This window comes from Micromys minutus (genome assembly GCF_963924665.1).
Source record: "Micromys minutus genome assembly, chromosome: 19".
Lineage (NCBI taxonomy): Eukaryota > Metazoa > Chordata > Mammalia > Rodentia > Muridae > Micromys > Micromys minutus.
In genome coordinates this window covers 17,746,178-17,768,946 of record NC_137954.1, presented here as the reverse complement: position 1 = coordinate 17,768,946, position 22,769 = coordinate 17,746,178, and the positions used below count along the sequence as shown (strand labels likewise).

The 22,769-nt window shown below is 38.5% G+C and overlaps 2 protein-coding genes across 4 annotated transcripts in view; one reads left to right on the top strand and one right to left on the bottom strand.

Moving 5' to 3' along the window:
- KANSL1L (KAT8 regulatory NSL complex subunit 1 like) overlaps nucleotides 1-5,698 on the top strand; it is a gene marked incomplete at its 5' end in the record, with an annotated part of 82,623 nt that extends 76,925 nt beyond the window's left edge. The window contains 5 exons of the mRNA XM_080933201.1: nucleotides 489-613; nucleotides 1,885-1,939; nucleotides 3,089-3,201; nucleotides 4,460-4,628; nucleotides 5,465-5,698. Coding sequence (XP_080789327.1) covers nucleotides 489-613; nucleotides 1,885-1,939; nucleotides 3,089-3,201; nucleotides 4,460-4,628; nucleotides 5,465-5,692 — 690 coding nt within the window. The 3' untranslated portion in view covers nucleotides 5,693-5,698. The remainder of the gene's footprint in view (nucleotides 1-488; nucleotides 614-1,884; nucleotides 1,940-3,088; nucleotides 3,202-4,459; nucleotides 4,629-5,464) is intronic.
- RPE (ribulose-5-phosphate-3-epimerase) lies at nucleotides 5,359-22,478 on the bottom strand. 3 transcript variants are annotated; one of them, XR_013975435.1, is made up of 7 exons: nucleotides 22,349-22,478; nucleotides 16,689-16,768; nucleotides 10,997-11,136; nucleotides 10,480-10,614; nucleotides 9,954-10,040; nucleotides 8,354-8,603; nucleotides 5,359-5,669 (listed from the first exon to the last, which is right to left on the bottom strand). XR_013975435.1 is itself a non-coding variant. In XM_080933199.1 (6 exons), the coding sequence occupies exons 1-6, from the start codon at nucleotides 22,468-22,470 to the stop codon at nucleotides 8,481-8,483; spliced, it is 687 nt and encodes a 228-aa protein (XP_080789325.1). In that variant the 5' UTR covers nucleotides 22,471-22,478; the 3' UTR covers nucleotides 5,709-8,480. The 3 variants fall into 3 exon arrangements, 2 of the variants coding, with proteins under 2 accessions (XP_080789325.1, XP_080789326.1); XM_080933199.1 differs by lacking the exon at nucleotides 5,359-5,669 and having other exon boundaries at nucleotides 5,709-8,603; XM_080933200.1 differs by lacking the exon at nucleotides 5,359-5,669 and having other exon boundaries at nucleotides 5,712-8,603; nucleotides 22,360-22,476.
- Between the last annotated feature and the right edge of the window lie 291 nt (nucleotides 22,479-22,769).

Genomic DNA, 22,769 nt, shown 5'->3' with positions numbered 1-22,769 from the left:
GTATTAATCTTTGTTTATAGATTCTGTATCTGTTAAAAACTTATGACCATGTCTAACATCCAAAGCGAAGAACAATTTTGCTAATAAGCATATGGTTTTGTGTTGTTCTTAAACAGTTGTGTTTTTATGTTTTGACTGGACAGTAGAAAGATCACAGATATGAAATGTAATCTGAGCAGAAACACAAACATGGTCGCTAGCAGCCAACTTCACTCAGGAGCTCCCCAAATTTCATGGCCTTCCAAATGATTCTGTGTTTTTACACAAAATAAACATTACATATGTTTTTAAAAAGATGTCTTTGTTTACAAAAGATAATCACTCTTAATTGGTTTTCTTAGCATTTTATAATTAGATTTCATAAAAATGAATTTACAACAATTATGTCACAGGTATACTACATACTATTTTTATATAACTAATGAAGGAATATTACCACAAATAGCTAAAGCATTACTATAAATTAGTACAATAATTCTGTGTTGCAGAACACAGCACGACGGAGGTTAAGAAGTGAGAGCTCTTACGATATAGATAACATTGTGATTCCCATGTCATTAGTAGCACCAGCCAAATTAGAGAAGCTCCAGTATAAAGAAATACTTACTCCACGGTACGTATACTTACGTTTCCTTTCTTCTTTCTTTAGTAAACTTAAATTCAGAAGCAAATTATAACTAAGGGCAGAATGATCACCCTTCCCTATTTGCACAAAAGGACAATGGTAAAAGGAGGCTTTACATTAACAAATTGACATTAGCATTCAAAATAGATTTTGTCTGTGGTGTATAGATAAAATAGATTTCATCTATTGTATATATTTACTAGCATGGTACTTTCACAGTGTAAAAACTACCACAAACAGTCCTTACCTTTTATGATAAACATATACTTGACTGCACAGAATTAAAAAAAAAACTATATTTGCATGTGTATTCACAGTAATTGTTGTGAACAAAAATAAGTTTCTAACTTGTTTATAATTCAGCAACAAAACAAATCAAATAGAAAAATGAAAGGGAATGTCTAGGAAAATAATCCATGAAGGTAAAAATGGTTACACAGACACAAGTATGGAAGAACTAGCCAGACATGGAAGTTTGGGAGAGTTTATACAAGAAAGCTGAGCTAGAGAAGAACCACATTACAGCGCCTCCTGAATCCTTGCACAGACCTTCATTTCATTTGTAATGAAGGCAGCCATATTTTATAGCAACAATAAAAGCAGTCTCTTACAGATAGAAATATGGCACTAGGAAATAGAATGTTAGAGATGAACACAGAGCCAGGAACCAGCTCTATTCATTGCCGTCTATCTCCACTCTATTGCCATAAGTTCATTTGCTATTTCGGTTCACCTGAGGAGTAAGCCTGGTGCCCTACCAGGTGCTGTAGTTACACGTGCACAGAGCTGGCACTTTCTACATTAAGGAGTAGTGCTGTAGTTATAGTGTTCCATAGCAACATTTCCAACTTACACTGGGAAATTCTGTGAGCCAGTTGTGAAGTAGCTAGTAACGAATTCCAAAGGGGACATGACACACGTTTCCTTACCAAAGGAAACTGGAAAATACTATGAATCAGGTTAGGTTTCTCCTCATTTTTGCTCAAGCCAGCTTATTAGATTACTGCCAAGTTAATTCAAAGAATCATTAGAAAATGCAACTATAAAGAAGAGACTGTTCACTGTGAGGTATAAAGATTGTTCTTCTATTTTCTTTTTATAAAAGTACTGTTTTTCTCTTTAAAATGACAAACTATTAAAATGTACCCATTTGAATTATGGAAGTCTCAAGGAAATAAAATCCTAATGTATTTAGCTGTGTATAGAAAATTGTTATATTTGGATGAAAGCTGGTTGAAATTCTTTTGTATTTTCAACAGCTGGAGGATGGTTGTTCTTCAGCCCCTTGATGAACATAATTTTAAAAAAGAAGAGGTAAGCTGCCTTATGTTTAACAGAATAATTGCACCTTCTGTATTATAAAGTTTTAATCATTTAATATTTAAATATCTAAAAAATATGAAACATGATTTTTTTATTTGAGAAGAAATTTTTTTCAAAAAGGATAGTAATTTTTTTAAGAAACAGTTTCTTTGTAAATTTAACTACAAAAGTAATGTATAGCTTAGTGTATCTCCCAAACCAACCCAAACAAAAGGGCAGTGTGGCACAAATACAGTGCTAATGCCAAAGTCAAAGACAGTCCTAGCAATAACTATTAGTGCTTCTGTAGTAAAATACATATATAGCGAATGAGACAAAGCACTAAGAATAAATATTGTCACAGCATTCAGATCAATGTGAAAAGCTGCTTTTCCAGATTCTTGGATACTGAAATTATCGGTAAAGAATTCTGAACCTGGATAGATTACACTAAGACCAATGGCAGGAATCAAAACACACGTATGAAACTTACAAAGAACTAATGAAAAAAGAGCAGTTAAAAGGGAAATTTTGTCTAACAGCCGATTCTATCTTTAGATGAAAATTAGAACTATACAGAATGCACATATAGCTTCTATCAGTTAACAGTGCTTCTATGCCACGTGGTCTGGTTTCTCAGCTATAGTACCTCACTGTTAGTGTACTTTGCTTTTCCTTGCACTCTTGCTAAGTCAAAATGATCACTGCCAGGAAAAGAATTCCCCAGTTATCCAGTTAAAGCCCAGATAAGTCAGGAACTCAATACTGATTTATCTCAATCACTTTTACTTTTTTTACAGTGACATGTTCTCAGAACGCTATGTACTTCATAAAAGATAATCCATAATTACTCAATGAAATAAAGTGCAACACTACTTTTTTATAGATTGGGCAAGACAGCGCATACCTGCAGTCTCTGCACTGCAGAGGTTAAGAGGAGTGCATATTCAAAGCTAGCTCGAGCTACACAGCAAGATCCTATCCCCAAACAAGAAAAGCCCAAACAAAACAAAACAATCCCATAAGCTATGGCAAATGGAGCGCACTGTGAAGCTATCTATAATCTAGATACATATACAGCACAGGCCAAGAACAGGCTGCTCAAACAGCTTCATGCTTACAGAGACTATCTGAACCTGTTCTGTTTCCAAATCTTACCAGATAGAAGATCTGTCTGATGAAGTCTTCTCCCTAAGACACAGAAAATACGAAGAGAGAGAGCAAGCTAGGTGGTCACTCTGGGAGCAAAGCAAATGGCACAGAAGAAATAACAGGCAAGTACTTTAAGTTTAAAGCGTCAAAGCCATACTATATGAGTGAGGAATGAACAGAAGCTACTCATAAAGCTTGAGAAAGACCACTGAGAAGGAAAACAGAGGACACAGTATCAGCTATTGTATAAAGTAGTATATGCAAACATACACTCAAAAAGTATCTGGGAAATTATATATAAGGTGAGTTTCATGCTGCCAGCCACAGTATCATTGTTTATATTACTTACCTAGCAAGTACAGGAATGTTCTCTAAATAAGTATGTCATTTTACACAGGAATGATGGTGTAGCCAGTATAGACTGCAGTGAGGACTTCTCCAAAGCCTCAAAGCCAGTTCTCTCCATGTCCTCTAGACAGTGAACAGCAGTAGGGTGGGAGCTTACGTAATTCATTTACGTGATTCAAAACGTCTCAAAAATAATACTATGCAAAGTGTTCGAGAAATTTTATTTTAGTATAAAAGGCAAATAAAAAAAATATTGGATATAGGTGCATGCCCAGAGTTCCACACTCAGGAGTCTGAGGCAGAAGGATAATGAGTTAAAGCATTTGCTGTAGAGCCAAATTCTGTCTTAAAATAAGTAAGTAAATAAATAAATAAATAAACCAGAAACAAGTCCATAGGTAGACTTTTGGGGAAGAATATGACAGTAATTACCTATTTGAGAATACCTCTAGTGTTTTTGCAGCTACATTTCATTATTTTTAAAGTATTAAAATACATACATATTTAAAAGATATGCTATATATTTTTAATATATCCACAACTAAAGAAAACAAGTTCGTGTGAAATGTATAAGCCCCTTAACTTATAAGACATTTTCAATTAGCTAAATAACATTAAAGTCCTTTCTCTGCTTAGATGCTCAGATGTACTGTAAATGTTTGCTGAAAGAGTTCTCCTAATATAAATGAGACTCTAGAATTGCTGTTCTCTTACACATCCTAGAAGCACAACTTTCCAGAAATACAGAGGACAATGTGACTCAAGGATTCCATGTCTGATATAAAAATAATTACAGAATAACTGAGAATTCAGGACTGTAAAGGTCAATCAAGTGCATGGCCCTTTCTGTCTTTTAAAAATGAAATAACAAATGTGATAGAGTGCTCAGTGACAATGAAGCACTGTTTAAACCTTGAGTAAAACCTTTCCTAAAGACACCACTGGGAAGATGATCAGATGACCTGGGTAAAAATGTTGAAGAAAACACAGTACTGACCTGGTGATGCCTGCCTTCCTTTATTTCCCTGCTAGATCTTACAGTAAAAATGCAGAAGGGCAGGACTTGGTTCTGAAGGGACACTCAGGTGAACTTGGCAGTGCCCAGCAGGGTACTGCAGAAAGTCCTTTAGAGACCCCAGCAGAAAGCCACAGTCTGTGTGCTCAGGACTCCCTTTATTTAAATGATTGTCAAGAAGTCAAGGTAAGCCTGAATTATATGACTGCATTTTCTTTCATTTGCCTTTTAACATTATTTCACTTATGTGTAGAAATTACTTATTGTAAACAAGTGCTTCATTACAGACCAAATTCAGTGAGATGTTCAGTCTAGTATGTCCAGGAAGGTCTACAGTAGAGCACCCTTGTTCCATTGTATAAACAATTTCTTTTTATTTTTTGGAGGCATAGCATATCAGTAACAACTTCCATCTATCTTAACTTACCTGTTTGGGAATGGGGATTCCATCAAACTTGCTTTTAAGAGCAAATCTTTCCATTGAGACTTACATACAGTACACAGTAAGCACCGTTTCTGTTTTTCTGCTTCTAACAGGTTTGTCTCCACACAAACCCAGTCCTACTTTAGGAGAGTGTATCCTAGCACTACACAAAGTTCGTGCATCTCTCCCCATTTGCAGGTATTGAAAAATAGGTAGATCAACAACAGAGGGGAACTATAGAAACTAAAATCCAAGTTGTAGAAAATCAGGACAAAAAGGTCAATGTATATCTGTAACAATGATGAAGTAGAAATAATGTACAGCAAATATAAGAAACCCTTACAGGGGCTTTGCTCAGGTATCCTTACATTGAACAGAGACAAGTGTTCTGTGGCAGTATTTTCTATTCCTAGCAAAGGCAAAATCAAGAAATAATTCCTGAAGTCAGGAAATTCTCAGTATATCCATTTGAACAAAAGAGGAAAACAAAAACCTGAACTTATATACTAGAAGAATAATTATATAAAACTGACATCATAGGTTCCTTAACAAATAATTAAATTGGGTGAAACTTAACTGAAAATGTTTCCCCTTTCAGTCTTTGCGGTGGGAGCGGCGAGCTTTTCCACTGAAGGATGAGGATACAGCAGACTTATGCCAAGATGAAAGAAAGGATCAGACTGAGGGGGCAAGCACAGCCTTCCATGATGAAGTCTTCTGTAGCTCTACACCTGAGAATGGCCACCTTCCAAAAATGCAATTAGATGGAATGGAAGACTATAGAATCTTCGGTATAGGAGTCACTAATGTTAAGAGAAATAGGTGACAGGGAGCATATTAAGAAAAGTATGTGACTGAAAGGTAAAGAAGAAAAAAACCTATACTCTCTTCTGGATCTCCACCTCCTCTAGTCACAGTTCCAGAACAGGAGGAAGTGCTGCAGGTGCCATCTTTCACTGTTCAGGGAACAAGCCAGAAGTCTCTTTTTTCTTCCTGAATCACAGAAGTAGCTTAGCTTCTCACCTACACAAATGCTAGTAACTTGTGTTTGCCAATAATACAAATCACAAGCACTAAGTGTTAACTGCTGCAATTTGATGTCATCACACATGGGGCATTTGCTGAGGTAAGAGCCCCTCCTTGACAGTACCACTGATTGGCATCAAATGACAACTATTCTTTGTTTCCACTCTCATGGCAGTTCACTGAAACTGCCTCAGTAATAGATGAGAATACACCAGTGTGTATACAGAATATAAACATACAGTGCACACATATGTAGTCTTAAAGCTGCATGTATGAATTACTCTATGCAATGTAAGTTGCCATGAATACCTAGCACAGGTGCTGACTGACAACTAACACCTGAAAGCTTTGACTGTGGAGAGGGAGTTGTGTTTTCTTTTATTCTAAACATTGTTTAACCAATATAAGTTATTTATGGAAATTCTTATATCAGATAACACAATATTAGTTTATTTGAAATCATTGTTCTCTCCTGGACTAACCACAGGCTTTCTGCTTACTCCTAACAGAATTAAGAGAAGCAACTTAAGAGTTTAATATATTGATACATTTAAAAACTATTGTCCTTGGAAATTCACTCTGAGTTTTACTTGCTTTATGTACCTCTTCAAGACATCAATTTAAAACATAAAACAGCATACAAATCATAATATGGTTATAATTCTAGCTAATGTACAGCTAGAAGCTTCTAATTTGGTTTTTCCTTACCATAGCTCACATAAACACCTACTCTTACAGGCATCCTAGATCAAGAATTCAAGTTTTCCAAGACCAAGACTTTAATATACAATACTGAGGAGTGTACATTAAAGCAAATTCCTTTTGAAGCCATACCATTTTTTTTTTCTAGATGAAAGTTAAGGACAATTTGTATCAACCACTTTTTGTTATGCAAAGAAAGGTTACTTGATTTGTAGTTCCCATACTACTGAAAATCCTGGCCACCAAGCTTGGACTCTATGGGATTAGACACTTAAGGTTTTGTTGAGGATTAGAAATTAAACTGATCCCTGCAGAAGGGGGGAGGTGGAGGAACCATTTAAATTCAATACTTAACAAATTTTTGCTTATAGTTTTACTGTACATTTATTTTTAAAGAAAAAGATAACAAAAGTCAGAAAAATACAAGTTGTCCCAGCAAATAAATTCAAATCTTTGTCATAACTGATATTATAACCCTTCTACATAGTTTTTTTAATTAAAGTTATTTCTATATGCCTTGTATTGTGTGATTTGATTATATGCACAAACCTTTCAAAAGCTAAGATAAAAACAAGTATTAATGAACTTTTATCTTACAGGGCAGGAAAAGGCCCAAGCAAGCTCTCTATTCCATTCCTATTTGTCAGTGTTCTCGTTTAAGTACTGCTTATTTATGGATGGATGATATTCAATCTGTATTCTATCATCTCTACAGCCAGCCAGCCATCCTCGGGGTCAGAAGCTATACTTCCAGACTATTCTTGCCTTTCTCTGACTCTGCTAGAGGATACAGTTACACTGAAAATAAGATAAGTGAAAACTTTTCTTTTTTCTAAATCCACCTCAGGAGCTCTGTTCGTAGTCAGAGCAGTAGTACACACCAGAAAACTGCTTTCTATGCACCAGGCTACTGTAGTTCTAAAAATTACAGGACAATTTAGCAGTTAATATGATTATACCAAAGTGCTTAATAACTCACAAAGCAGACATGATGCATGCCATTCTGTGCTGAGCATCCTCTACGGTCTAGGTATAGGCCTTCCAAAGCCATGCTATGCCTTTAATTCTCAAATGCACAATAGTTATACTAAACATATGAGTTTATAGTGAAAACAAGCTGGTGATTTTATTAAAGAGCCAGAATAGGTATTCTGTTCTATTGGTATTCAATTCAGTGGTGCTTCCAAGAGAAACTGTATGATTCCTTTCTGCTCCCAGCTGGCACACAGTTCTACTTCATGCCCCTAAGAATGGTGGTTGAGTGAGAACCAAGGGCAGGAAGGAATTACAGAGTAGCCTGCTGTGACAAAGGAAATACCTTGGTACGTCTGCACTTCCATTTAGAAACCCTAGGCTTCATACATTATTTTTATAGTTTTTAATAAACCAAGTGTAAGATAAAAAGTGAAAGTAATTCAAATGCCAGACCATGACATGCCACCCCAAAGCTTCTAATTTTAGTCTCTTTCCGTTTATATTCTCAGGCATATAAACAAATCACAAATGACATGAAAGAAAATATGGATGTCATTTGCTTTAGGGATAAACCGAGAATCAACAGAACATTCTTTGTAAAAATACAGAAAATGTTTCTCATAGTAGCTAATTTTCTCTTTACGCATTAAGACACATTTCTATCTGTTATCTTAACAAGTCTTATTTTCACTCTTTACAAAAATCATTCTCCCTGTATAAACCTGAATATTTTTCATCATGCTAATTTCTAAATGGCATCTCTAAAAAGGTAGTTATTTCTAACCTCTTGAGCATCCTGCACAATTGATTTTAATCACTTGAATGCAGCACCGCTTCGATTGCAATGTGATCGATCGGTAGTCAATATTCCTCTTTCCCAGCAAAAAAGGGTTCATGGGTTCCTTGTGGCTTCATCGATCAAGAGAGCGTTTCTGAGCCGCTTCTGAGCAAACATTTCTTAGTAAGTTGATAACAGCTCTGGGGTCATCACTCCTCATAATGGCACTGCCAGACACAATCATGTTAGCTCCTGCCTGCAAGAAGTACACAGCTATGCGTTAGTAGGGAGGAAATGGGAACCTAGCATTTCTACCCTTGCTTCCATCAGCATTTTTCCAGATGTTGACTGGAGCACTCTCGAGTCACTGAGTTAAGAAGGGAAATGCTTATAAATGAGGCCACACTATCATTTGTAAATAAGTCTACCAAGTCACTGGACTGTTGGGTTAACTAGTCCTAAGCTGCACACAGTACCTCCACAACTAATTAGGTAAAGCTTCCAACTCTAGGTCATTTCCATTCAGGTCCTTCCTCAGTATATCAATGACACCAGACATGAAGGAAACATTGCATCTGTTTGTTTTTAGAAATTCTGGAAGGAAAAATGTGAAAAGTAGAAGCTATCCATAAAACACCATAAACATTAGTGCCTTGCCATTTTGTATCAAAAAGAATGTAAAAATATATATAAACCTCAAATGAGATAACTCAAATTTAGGGCCTGAAATCTGAACTGAGGGAAACCCATCTGTTGTGGAAGTCTCTGTTGGAAGCTGGAAAACTATAAGCTGAGGAAAAACTCTCCAACAAGACCCAGTCACCTGATAGCACAATGTTCCATCAAAAATACTTTTTCCAGAAATTAGAATTTATAGGACTATTGATTAACATGTCTCCTAATTTGAGCAGGAACAGAACAACAGAAAAAAAAATTTTTTAAAGCCTAATTATGCTCGTAATCATCTGTCCAGCTCTTAGCTGCTTTCAAAAATACTCAACACTGCCAAGCCTTTTTTTTCTTTTTCTAAGTTAAGGTTTTGCTATGTCGCCTAAGCTGGTCTTAAACTTAAAACTCAAATTTCTTCTCTCCCTCATCTCTCTACTTTCTTAGTAACTGCCATGCTTTTCATCATTTGTATCAGGCAGGAAAGCATGGCCACTATAGTAGAATCTGAAAAAAAATGAGCCATTTGACTTACAGTCACCTGCTCTGCTCCATCTAACGACACCCAGGAGCAGAACTAAGCTAGGGTAAAGTTCTCTAGGCAAAAGGGAGTAAACTTGGTAAATGGGAACTGGGCCTTGATTTTCAACAGAATTAGATCTAGTTACTTCTTATAAAATGCAAACAGGCAGCTAATACCTTTAAATTCTAAAGAATTAGCTTTTCTCCAGTTGATAAGTTTATCTTTTAAAAGAACTTAGAGGTTTTGCTAAGGGTAACGTACTCTGGGAGACCAGGATTTACTATTTAACAATTGGAGTTAAGAGCTCACTTGTTCTTTACTTTCTTATCCTACATTTCAACAATAAATATTTTCCCAAGGGAAAACAAATCAGCTATGGGAACTCTCCCAGTCACAACTGAGGAGCAGCAGTCTCACCTCTGCACACTTCTGAACAGTGTCAGGACCTACTCCACCATCGACCTCTATATCCAAAGTTGGGAACTGGGTCCTCAACCAGTGAACCTAGACATACACGAAGAAACAGTGACTCCTACAGTGGACGTGCAGGGAAAACAAGCACACAAAGTATCAGAGCTGACACTAGCAATAAAGCCGCTAAGCCCGTCCACAACCACATACAAACATTACTGGGGATCACATCAGTGAACTAAGCATATGTTTGTAAAAGTAGTTTAGCAAATGACATTCAATTTGTAATAGCTTTATAAAGACTGCAGTGAAAACTTTCAAGTGACCCAAGGTCACAAGAATAAGTTTAAATTTTTAGCAATATGGTTAAAATACTCATTTATATCTTAAAACCTATCATGCTATATTACAGTATCTAAAGATAACTTTGTCCCCTCACATTCAAAACAGGACAAGTGTTAATAGTGCAGTTATGTCTACTAAATACACACCTATAGCAAAACCTCACCCCAAAATAGAATACTTATGTTACCTTGGGCATCATATCTTCCATGAATTTCTGCCCTCCAAACCCAGGTTCTACGGTCATTACCAAGGCCATATCTATTTGATTAGCCCATGGGGCCAAATATTCAACTGTAGTTCCTGGTTTGATGGCAAGGCCAACCTGAAACAAACAAATGCTAAATCACATTATTTTCCTATTGTGTTATAGTGGTCTAGTTTTTTTTTTAAAAAAAAAAAAAAAAAAAAAACAACTTACAAAACAGAATATGAAAATTATCCAAAGTATAATAGGTTTTTAATTTTGTTTTTAACTTAAATTTATTTTTGCTACCTTATTTTTGTTTTTATTAAAAAATTATTCTTACAATGTATTTGATCATGCCCTCAACTCCTTCCAGACCCTCCCTATCCACCCAACTTTATATTTTCTATCTTTCTTAAAAAGCAGTTGCCCATGTCCAGTCCTTTATCATCTTTTTTCTATCCATCTTACCAGCTCTGACAGGAACTAGTATAAAATAAGACTCCTATAATCGACTTACCTTCATCCCATTCTCCCGGATGTCTTTAATCAAAGCCCCTGGGTTCTCAGTTGCTTCAAGATGAAACGTATATTGATTGGCACCTGCCACAGCCATTGGTTTTACCCACTGTTCTGGCCTAGACACCATCATGTGCATATCTAGGAAGAAAAGACGTCTCCTATGCATTACTAAGAGGAATATACCCAGCTCACAGTGTGAGGTCAGCCTATAGGTTTGTTTTGTCATTATAGATATAAATTATTCTGGCATTACAAAAGTGATCAGCTAGACTTTGGTACAGTCTTTATCCTAAAGATACAGTTTGGTTATATTCACTTGTGAAATAGTTTTTTCACAAAAAGCACATCTGCAATATGTGAAAAGAAATAAAGTCAGAAAACTGAGATCTAAGTCCAGGAAATGCTACTTTCAAAAGTTCAAAGAAGTTACACTACCTGTATAGCCTTGTTCTCTTCCAGAAAGCTACATGTGGTTCTTTCCATATGCTCTTTCAGGTGACCTTTGTTGAACTGTTACAGCATCATGAATGGATGCTCTAGGTCCTAGAAATTGAGCAGTTTCTTTACTGCCTTTGGGGTCATTCTTAGTGAGACAGTATGCAAAAGGAGATACAATATGAGTTAGGTTGAAGAGCCAATGCCAGCACAACTGAGACTGGGCCATACTAGGTCATGATATCAAGGAAAGCAGCAGGTAGGGTGCACAACACAGCTCTGCAGGTTGTGGGGTTTATTCCTGATGAGATCGGAAAAACAAAGGTTTCAGTGAAGTGACAAGGTTGAACCACAAGGGCTACTGTGACAGGAACCCAGGAGAAAGTCATATTCTGAGGCATAGCCATCTAAAAGGTGAAAGGAAAATGCAGATGTTGCCAAAGATTTGGAACCACAGTTAGTTCACTGAATAACGGGGAGAAGGCAAGCTGGGAGGGAAACTGGCAGTCTAAAGCTTGACATGCTTAAACACAGGCATACTTTTCTTAAAGTTTCTGTAAAGGAATTTCAACCCAGCAACATGGTCCGCTCTGGCAAGGGATCGCATCCAAAGATATGACCCCATCAGATTGCAGACACACTCTGGATTACTGCATGATCTGGAAATACAGATAAATCCTTAAGTATACACTTTTAGTCTTTCACAATGAAGGTTAAGTTTTAGTTAAAGAAAGCAGCCATGTTGAAAGTGACATCTAATTGAGGGGCAGACACAGTGACAAATCAGAGAAGCATTTACTAGAATAAGTCAGAGATGTAATATACCCAACACACAGGAGAACAGCAGGCAAAGAAAGGCTACTTAAGAGCACCAAGAGAGGAAAAATTGATGGTGAGGAGTGGTGTGTATGTATGGCAGTTTTACCTGGACAGTGTTACAGAGATAGTATAGAGAGAGTACAAGCCAGACATAAGAGAAGACAGAACTAGCCAAGAAATAAGATGGAGACAGATGATTAGAACATATTGCCAAAATTAGTATAAGGCCAGGCAGAGCAATTCAGTCAGAAGCCAAGAAAAGCCAGATTGACTCAATCAACTTGGAAGATTAGATTATACAGAAGTTAGAAGCTTCTAGGCTAGGCCTAGGGATAGTTAGAAAGGAGAAGAAAAACACTCTGGGCTCAGTCCAAGCTGTTATTCATACAGCTTGGGTATGACTCGGCTCTTAACACCTCATCTGAGGACATGAAAGCAATATTTACAGAAACAGAATGTGTTTCATGAGGAAAGGGTCACTTATAAGAGCCAAGAATACAAAAACCACCCTGTGACCAATTCTGTACATGACAGTGTAGAAAGTAATGAATTTTTTTTTTTTTTTTTTTTTTTTTTTTTTTTTTTTGGTCAGAGGAAGTCCATTTTTGGCGTTGCTAAATTCTAACACTTCAGAATGAAACTAATATAAAATTCAAAAGCTTTGGAAAAGAGCTAGATAATAACACTAGCAGTATATTTTTCTAAACTAACAAAAACATGTTAATAGATAAAAACTTCATGTAAGATCAGCAGTCCTGGAACAGAGTCTAGAGCTCTCTAGGTGATACTGACTAGATATACAGGTGTTATGTATGTTAGATATTCGAATTAAGACATTTCACAGTACTAATCAGCACGCAAACTACTTAAGAGAGCTTACTGCAGCCCTTTGACAGTTTACTTTGCACAGCTTCATTTTGGAGATCTTCTGGTGTCAAGTGTGGTTTAAAATATTAAACAGAGAAGCTGGAGAGATGGCTCAGGAGTTAAGAGCACTGGCTGCTCTTCCAGAATACTGGGGTTTCATTTCCAGCAACTATATGGCAGCTTGAAACTGTCTCCAGCCTCAGAGGATCTGAGACCCATTTATACCCTCCACTAGCCCCAACCATGCAAGTGGTTCATAGACATACCTGAAGGCAAAACACACACACACAAAACATAAGTTATTTTTACAAATATTAAACAAAAAGTTCCAGAAATAAACACATGGTAAGTTCTATACTCTGTACTCCACACCAGCTTGCTCTTTGAGTCACCCCTCTAACTCATGTATGGACACAATACACTACGGACACTGTACACTACTGCTGGTTCAGCACTTGGCAGCTGGCTGAAGAGATTACATCCAATGGCCTGGTATCACAGTGCTCATTATCAAGTTACCCAATTTCTAGAAAAGTATTGTGTGTGTGTGTGTGTGTGTATGATGTGTGTAAATATAGGTATATGCATGCCATAGTATGCATGTGGGGGCTGAGGGCAACTGATGGATGTCGGGATAGGAAAAGGGGCACGACTCAGGTTGTTAAGCTTATAGAACAAATACTTTTACCTTTAGGTTGTCTTGCTGACCCCTACTTTTTACTTGCTGTCAGCAACACAGCACAAGAATGATGTGACAACTGAGACAAGTACTAGATGCTTCCTTTAAGTAATAATGCAATACTGTAATCTTTGCCATAATGTAGTAAGAAAACTTGACAGAGAATGCATTCACATCATTACAGTACATTATCCTGTTCCACTTTAATTGTTTACTAATCACTGTGTTTGATTATGTAAAGCTTTAACACAGATGTGTAAGAAAATGATGCTTTTCCCTACAGCTGCATATATTCAGCCTAGATATTCCTTATTTAAAAATAATTACATCTTGTTAGTATGCTAATTTACATTGATCTTTAATAAATGATAAAAATCATAAGTTGTTTTGAAATCATTACCTTATGATTTATTACTAGTAAAAAAGTGGTTTGTGTCCTTATTTTATATGCCTATATATAAATTTATATACCTATGTAAAATTTTCTCAGGAAAAAGAAGTGAAGGCTGGAAGAAGTTTAAGAAACCTTGCTTTGTGTCAGGCATGGTCTTGCCCATGGTCCTGTAGCACTCTGGAGGTGGAGTAAGGAGGGTCAACAGTTCAAGGCCAGTCTGAAGTACAAGAAATCCTGCCTGACACTCAAAAACAAACAAACAAACCTACAAACACCCTGTTCTTTGAGTAAAGTGTGAGGGAGGTGTCTTCTCAGTGCAGGTGATAAATCACAACTGGTAGTCAGCCCTTGATAATAATGTAGATAACTTTTTTCTAAATTGTAGGCTAACTACTATTGGCACATTTGACATAGGCAAAGCTCAAGTATGATGTTTTAAAGACTAGTCATATTAAATGCACCTTCAGCCTAACATGTTTTCCACATACAACGTAGGTGCTGTTACCTAGCTCTATAAGGTAAGGGCACGTCTAGGCTGGCTGAGCACAGAGACAGCCGGTTTCTATACTATTTATAAGCTCTTCGGCAACAAGCACAAGGAAATTTGGAAGTGACAAGGTGACTGACTCTGTTAGTTAAAAACAAGATCTGTCATTTTCTAAAATGAACAATTTAGCTGTTGCTTTTTGTCTTTTCCATGAGAAAACTGGTGTTTCCAGTTGGGCTCAAGCAATGGTGCAAGCTGTCTGGAATGTCTCGGCAAGTACAGCAGAAGCACTTCGTTCTTCCTACACAGTCCAATGATAATCAACGAGACAGCACTCAAATACGAACTTATTAAAATACTCTAAACACACAACAGCATACATACAGTCATGAAACATCGTCTGCACCAAAGGAATCCAATGCCACTGAACCACTGACTTGGTTACAACACCAAAAAACTAACTCATCACTGATTTGCAGAGCCGGATGGATAGAGACAAATCATGTCTTAGCATTATGAAAATGCCCTTGACCTCAAAAATGAACTAAAGAGAACTCCATGGTTTTCAACACTACAGACCACTCCCTTAGATGATAAAGGTTTTTCTTATTACTTTACTTCTTAGATGTCTTTTGTACTCAAAACTAAGACTGAATAAATAGTTCAGAGCTTTCAAAGGATGCTGATACAGAGCTGGTTATAAGTGTCTCCAGAGGCTAAGGCAGGAGGATTCCAAGTTCAAGGGAAGCCTGGATACAGAGTAAATTTTAAGTTCACAAGGGAAACTTAGGGAGACCCTGCCTCAAAACTAAAAGTACAGCTAGGAAGATGGCCATATGGGTGCTAGCCATGCAAGCCTGACAATCTGAGTTGGATCCCTGGAACCCATATGAAAAGTGGATACAGCAAGGACACTTGTTAGAGCCTGCACTCAGGATGGCCTGCCTTAGTAGGAATGTCCTGTGGCTGCACTGCTGGTAAAAGTCAAAAGACAATGTAGCTACCGAGGACTTGTAATGTGACTATTGAAAATCAGAACTAAATTGTTATTTTAATTGTAGTCGCTAAATATGGGTTTTAGAGCTATCACACTGAACAGTACAGCTAGAGTCTTCTTAAAATTGCTCTTCTGGCAAAAATCTTAAGATTAATTATACAAGTTATAGGAAACATTATGAACTTGGGTCTGTTTCAGTTCAAATAACTTCTAGTTTGGAGTGATCTAAAAACAAACCACACACCGACAATGACAAAAACCTTCAGACTTCCTATCCTATGGACACTGAAAGGAACTACATCTGCAGAAAGCCTACATTTGAAAGAAGTAAACTTTCTGTTGGACCATTTGGTTGAATCATAAATTCAACTTGTAGTTATACCAAGTATAATTATGTGTGTTTTGCCTTAAGAAAAGCAAAGGCTGGGGATGGAGAGATGGTTCAGCACTTAAGAGGACAGGTTGTTCTTCCAGAGGACCCTGGTTCAGTTCTTCACGCCTACACTGTGGCCCACAACCTTTAGTAATTACAATTCCAGGGAATCCAATGCCATCCTCTGGCCTGAGGGCACTGCACACACACACATTCAGGCAAAACATCTAAACAAATGACTTATAATAATAGAAAATCACAAGATTATTTCTAGCTGTACCTTTTGATCTTACAGTCTGATAACTAAAGTAAGTTCTAAGAACAGACTGCACAATAGGTAAGAGTCAGTCTGTCTCATTGGACAATAGAGAAAGGTTAACTTGGACTTGATGCTTAGAAAGTCCCTTCTGAGAAGACAACCAACCCTAGGACTGACGGTGACTCTCACAAGAGTTTTTCCAGGTAGAATCAGTGTCAAAGCCCTGGAGGAGGGAAGGTGTTGGACTGCTCAGATCAAGCTCATGATGCAGCAACACAGGAGAAATTAGGAAAAGGGTGCAAAATGAACCTAATCAACCAACCCCCTTCCCTTTATTTAAGCAATAGAATTAATTTTAAAAGGTAGAACAACCCACTTACCAAAGAAAGGGTCCTGGCCTAGCTGCTTTCGGAGGCTTTCAACCACAGGGTGACCAAATGTGATGTTGGGAACAAAATGCCTGCAAGACAAAAAGAAAATCTTACTCTGAAAACATTTCCAATCCCACTTTGGCATTTTTCAAAATTATGACAAGAGAACAAAGGAACACCTAGAATTGCATTTTTCCCAAATAATCCTGAACATTTTTAGTATTTGACAAATTAAACAAAAATAACCAGGTAAGATCAAGTTTACTATTAATGTGTTCTGTCACACATCTTGTCATAATCACAAGTCTGTAATTCATAACCCATGACAAGCTTAAATGGAAAGATGAAAAAGTTCCTGATAAAATGGAAAGATGAACAAGTTCTTACATTGTTCAAGGGACACACCGGTTAATACAGGATTCTATCACAGGTGTCCTGAACCACAACCTCTAATCCACTTCAACCACAGGCCATTAATTTAGTTTATTTAAACCCTTTAAACAATAACCATTACAAAAAGAAGTCATACTTATTGGAGCTAGTCATAGTGGACCGAGAGCTTAGTTCATACCAGGTGTTGAATACCTCAGACTAGTAAAAATAAACATGATTTATATCCTGTTTGAAGAACATGGGAACTAACACCCTTCAATCATTTGATTCATAATCTGTGGAACAGAATTAAAACTGAGTCAGCCTGATAGCAACTCCAAAGCACTTAACCATTTCCACAAAGCTTAAGTTCCTTAAATATTAGGTACATACAAATATTCTGTAATACACACAAAACCTCAAGTCTGAGACAATTCTGGTCACAAGCATTTTGGATGAGAAAATTTCAATCTGCACCCCCTTTTGCCCTCACTAACCAGCCAACCAAGTTCTTCATGAATAGAACTGTGGGATGGAAGAAGACAAAATCCCACAACAAGTGCATGGACAGGCACCCACACTCAACTGCTACATTAACAAGAAATAAACTATAGTGCTATGGCCCTGAAATGCAGACTTTGAGAAACGCTGAACAATAATGGCCACAGAAATGTGAAGAAAGGAAATAGCAAAAGAAGGATTAAAATAAATGTTTTAAGTATTCTGTAGAATTCTGAAATACTAGAAGATCACAGGATTTATGAAACATTGATATCTGGATGACCAGAAAAGCTGAAAAGGAAGAAAAGGCAGAAATAAGCAAGTTCAGGTCAAAGGGGCAAGAGTATTGACCAAAGCAGGAGTAGGCTCCATCAGATTAAGGGTGTCCAATGTTACACACCGGTGTTTGGAGTTTATTGCACTGTAAATATCAAGAGGGGTATTAGGGCAAGAAGCAAGAAATAAAACCAAGTAGCATACAATAAAGCATGAAAACTTGCAAGAAGAAAGGCTGGTGTTAATGCTAAGAATCAATAAAAATTACAAAGATAGGCAAAAAAAAAAAAAAAAAAAAAAAAAAAAAAAAAAACCAAAAGAGGGCCTGTCAACAACTGATTAGGTACATCAAGGAGTAAAAGAGAGCCAACCATGGTAAGACTTTTTCTAAATACATCCTGTATGTTGAACTCTAAGTATGTGCTTCACAGGCAAGGGAACGCAGCCCAGTATCATACAGTCAGGAAGTGTCCTCAGTGGGAGTTAACACGCAAGGATGCTACAAAGTCTAGTCTCAGCACTCACCTGCCAGGAGGTCACTAGGATAATCCTGGGGAGGGAGCAAGAACTCTCACTCTCAGGATAAGCCTGAGGCACAGAACAAGGGGGCCATGGCTAAGTTCTCTAACCAACTGATCCTTGGAGGTTCCATAATTTAGAAAATTATCCCACTGCCTGTCCAAGGGCCATCACTGTCAGGGACCCATCACGCACACTGATGTTAATTATAACAGAAATAAGGGACTGGTGAGCAGGCAGCAACCCAACACACTATTCTACGACTTTACACAAAGGCTTTAATTGCATATTCTGTTCTTTTAATTTACTGTGTGGCCTTGAAAATTAATTCCCTCAAATTCAGGCTTCATTTATTATTAGAACAAACATAGTGATAATATGGGCTGAGAAGCTGAGAACCTAATGAATACAAATTTACTTGAGAAACACAAGAATAACATAAAAAAAAAAAAAAAAAAAAAACTACTGACCTCCAAGTTATATGAACAATTTGTGCTCCTGGTAATAAATTCAATGAACTGGATTCACTAAATTTACCATGAGCCCAACATGCACCAATATTTTCAAAAGAAACTAAAGGCTGTGGCTAAGCCATACCAAAAGGGGTAAAAGCCTAGGCATAAAATCAGGTGTTTTGGAATTGCTAGACAACGTGAATTATCAAAAGATTTCCAGCCTCTTTATAATGGCTACTGTGGTTCCAAAAACCTAAGAACATGAATTTTTATCAAAGGCCTCAGATTTCTCACCAGATTAGAAAATCCTAAATTTACTCTAAAGAAAAAGAATTCACCTGTAAAGTCAGCTTCATCACTATTTTGTTCTGACATTCCTTATAACCCCCTCAAATTCAGTCCTTTGGATTAAACCCCGAAAGAAGGAAAATGCAACAAAGGGGCCCTCCTTCCTGAAATCTGGGGACTTGCTGGGGATAGCTGATGTAATGCAGAAATCTAAGTTTCCTCTTGTCAGGTTCCATCAGCATCCCTGAACTTTAGTTATAACTGCAAGCCAGTCTACTGCAGACAAATCAACAAATAAACCGTAAGAGGATTAAGGTCAGTACAAAATGCACCAAGACGAGAACCAGAAAACAATCTTCCCGTAGATCAGGAACTGTACTCATTGGCTGGTGGCAGTTGGCAGACAATGGTAGGAAGCAAAACTGGGCAGGTGAGACAAGCTAGAGGGGGTAGGACCCAGGACACAATGAGAAACTGGTTAAGGACACTTGAGACAGGCAAGGCCTTACCAGAACACCGAACGTGGTGACTGAATATTTAATATCTCCACAATGGCCCACCCACAACAGTCAGAAATGCAGTATTTATGTAAAAACCTCTCCCATTTAAAACCCCAACAGTCAATTTAGAAATAATCGTGTGCACTGCTCCTATGGTTGGGATCAACACATTCCAGCTAGCATCCCGCCATGGTGTGTTTTGTGCTTTTCTCAAAATGTTTTTCCAGAAAATAAGCCTGTCCTTTATCTCAGATGTTTAACCATGTGTCTGGCCACCTAGTGTTTCCCAGCCTAGCTTCGGACGTTCTAGATAAATTCAGTTTTAAATAGGGCAGAAAAATGTGTGCGCATGTGAAGCGAGGCGGGGGGGGGGGGGGGGGGATATTCGGAGGCTAGCCACCTTTGTAAGGGGATCCCACAGTTTTCTTCTGGAGACATGCAGTATATCAGGTTTTGTCTACTCTCCCAGGGAGACAGGAAAGAGGCTCTACTTCCCCAAACTGGTTTCCTCTTTTGCAAACGATGAATAGAAACAGCTTTTACTTCAAGAAAAAAAAATGTAAGTATACATTTAAAGGTATAAACACTGTACATGAAGAATTTAGGTTTTCCAAGCCAGTGCATCTTGGTAAAGGTAGAACACTTTAAAAAAAAATTTTTTTTTTGTCTTCTTTAGTAAACTTACATCTGCCATGGGAAAAGAGGTCTGCTGGGGAATGGGGGAGGCAAAGGTGACTCTCTGAGATGCTATCTTCTATTACTAAGCAATGATAACAGGCTTTACTTCTCTTACCAAGGAAAGGTGGCCTGCTCTTGGGAAGTTCACAGTGCATCAGGAGAGAGATAAAATGAGGCATGACTTTGTACCTTACTCTTCACTGATGACACATTAACCTCACGAGGAACCTGGACAGCAGGACACAGTCTTATCCAATACCAAATGACCAGCTCTAGTGATACACACACAAGTGACATTATATAGACCGGACAGTCACATTGATGTACATAGGGATCTATGTATGTATGTATTTTTACATACGTATGTAATAATTTAAACAGAGGTCACAGATTTGAAAGAGAGCAAGGAGGTGTATGGTCTATGGGAGGGTTTGGCAGGAGGAAAGGGAAGGGAGAATGACTTGGTTATATTAAATAGAATCTCAAAAAATACTCTTAAAAATAAGGGTAAAAAGCCACCCACTCCTTTGATCCCAGCACTTAGGAGGCAGAGGCAGGTGCATCTCTAAGTTTGAGGCAAGCCTGGTCTACAGCGTGAGTTCTAGGACACATAGACACCCTGTCTCAAAGCTCCAAAAATAAATAAGTAAGTACAACAAAAACAAAACAACAACAGCAAAAAAAAAAAAAAAAAAAACAACAAAAAGTACCAGAACAGACCATCAACTGCTTCTAAGTACTGCTACCACCAACATTCCTGTTAGCAGAGTGAAAGAAATGGTCCTCATCCATTCTGCATTAAGCAGACTCACACTTAACACACATATTCTGCTCCATGCTGAGACCCCTACATTCATTCTCTCAGGCACCAAAATCAAACACCAGCTCTGTGGTACACATTCTATTCAGCCTGAGGGTTTTTAAGTAAGTGTTATGAACAAACAAACAAACAAACAAGAGATTTAACCACAAAAAGAGAGCAAAAAGAAACAAAATTGCTCTGGAGAAAACAGCCAGTGACGTTAAAAAGAAATTGGAGTAACTGAGTGTGGTGTAATGCCTGTAATCCCAGCATTTGAGAGGCCGAGGCAAGATTTTGAGTTTGAGGCCAGTTAGATTTATATAGACCTTGTCTCAACAAAGCAGATCAAACAGCAACACCCCCAACAAGAAAAGAAACTAACGACCAGTTTGTAAATGGCACATATTTGCCGATGTGCTTATTTGAAATAAATATAGTTTTCTATCTCACCCCAAGGTGTTTTATAATTCTATGTGAACTTCCGGTGGGAAATGCTAGTCAGAAAGCCAAGGAGATCCAAGACCCAAGTCTGTCACAATCGTCTGTAATCTTGAGCAACTCCTACAGCCTCCTTTGGGTCTAGGTCTGTTCCACACTTTAAAATCAACTTAGGAAACTTATACCCTGATTCTGAGCATTAAAAGCTATAACTACAGTGCTTAAAAAATTACAAAAAAAAAAAAAAAAAAACCTGACCTCCCTGAAGAGCAGAGTGCCTAGAGATAAAATAGACAGGAAAATCAGAATTCGAATGGTTATTCGATACAACTAACAACTGCAGAGAATCTGTTACATGTCAGGCACTGGACTTGCTCTTTTCAAGTTCCCAAAGACGCGGAAGCGTTCTATTATCAATACTTCCATTTTCCTCACACTGAAACCGAATCCCAGTGAAGACTGAGGCGGCTTGTCTGAGACAAGTCGGCAAGCGGTCGAACTTAGGAACCCCATCCAGGTGTCAAGCTCATAACCTTTGGCGAGCCTGTCTCCCAGCTCTGTCAGGAACTAGTTATCTGAGTTTGAGCAAGTCGTGCCTGTCCCGTTGGGCCTCAGTTTCTCCACGAATTCACGACAGAAATGTCCTGAACACCGGAGGTGGCTCCTGAGTCCTATCACCACGGGTTACAGGGGCGCTGGGAGGGACCGGGGACTGGGCCCCGAAGTCAGCCCGGGCCGGCTCGGTGCCCTCAGCAGGGGCGCCGTGCACCCAACAGGCGCTCGCTGAGGTGCAGCGACGCGACCCGCGCGGCCAGCCCGCCCCGAGCCCCGCGGAGTTACCCGTCCATTACATCCAGGTGCAGGTAGTCGGCCCCCGAGTCCAGCATGCGCAGGCACTCGGCCCCCAGGTTGGCCAGGTCGCTGTTGAGGATGGACGGGCCGATCTTGCAGCCCGACGCCATGGTGCCGGTTCCCTAGAGCGAGTGAGCCCACGAGAGCCCGGGCCAGCCAAGACTTCGTCCCGATTGGGTGCGCCGCACTAGCTCCGCCCCCTCCCACCTCGCACTGTCTTCCGGACTCTGCCGGAAGCAGCTGCCCTGCGGCGAGGAAGTCCCGCCTCCTCCGGGGGGGGGTGGGGCTGTCAGATGGACAGCTAGGGGCGGAGCCAGGTGCAGAGAGTTTATTCCTCCTGGCTTGGATTTCCCAGGGTCTTCTGTCTTCTCAATATAATAGCTCTTTTTCCTTTTGGAAGGAAAAGTAG

Coding starts and splice junctions, on each gene's coding strand:
- RPE (XM_080933199.1), bottom strand. CDS start 22,470: ATGGCGTCGGGCTGCAAGATCGGCCCGTCCATCCTCAACAGCGACCTG. Junction 16,769..22,348: donor CACCTGGATGTAATGGACGG/GTAACTCCGCGG, acceptor TTTGTCTTGCAG/GCATTTTGTTCCCAACATCA. Junction 10,615..10,996: donor TCCGGGAGAATGGGATGAAG/GTAAGTCGATTA, acceptor TGTTTGTTTCAG/GTTGGCCTTGCCATCAAACC.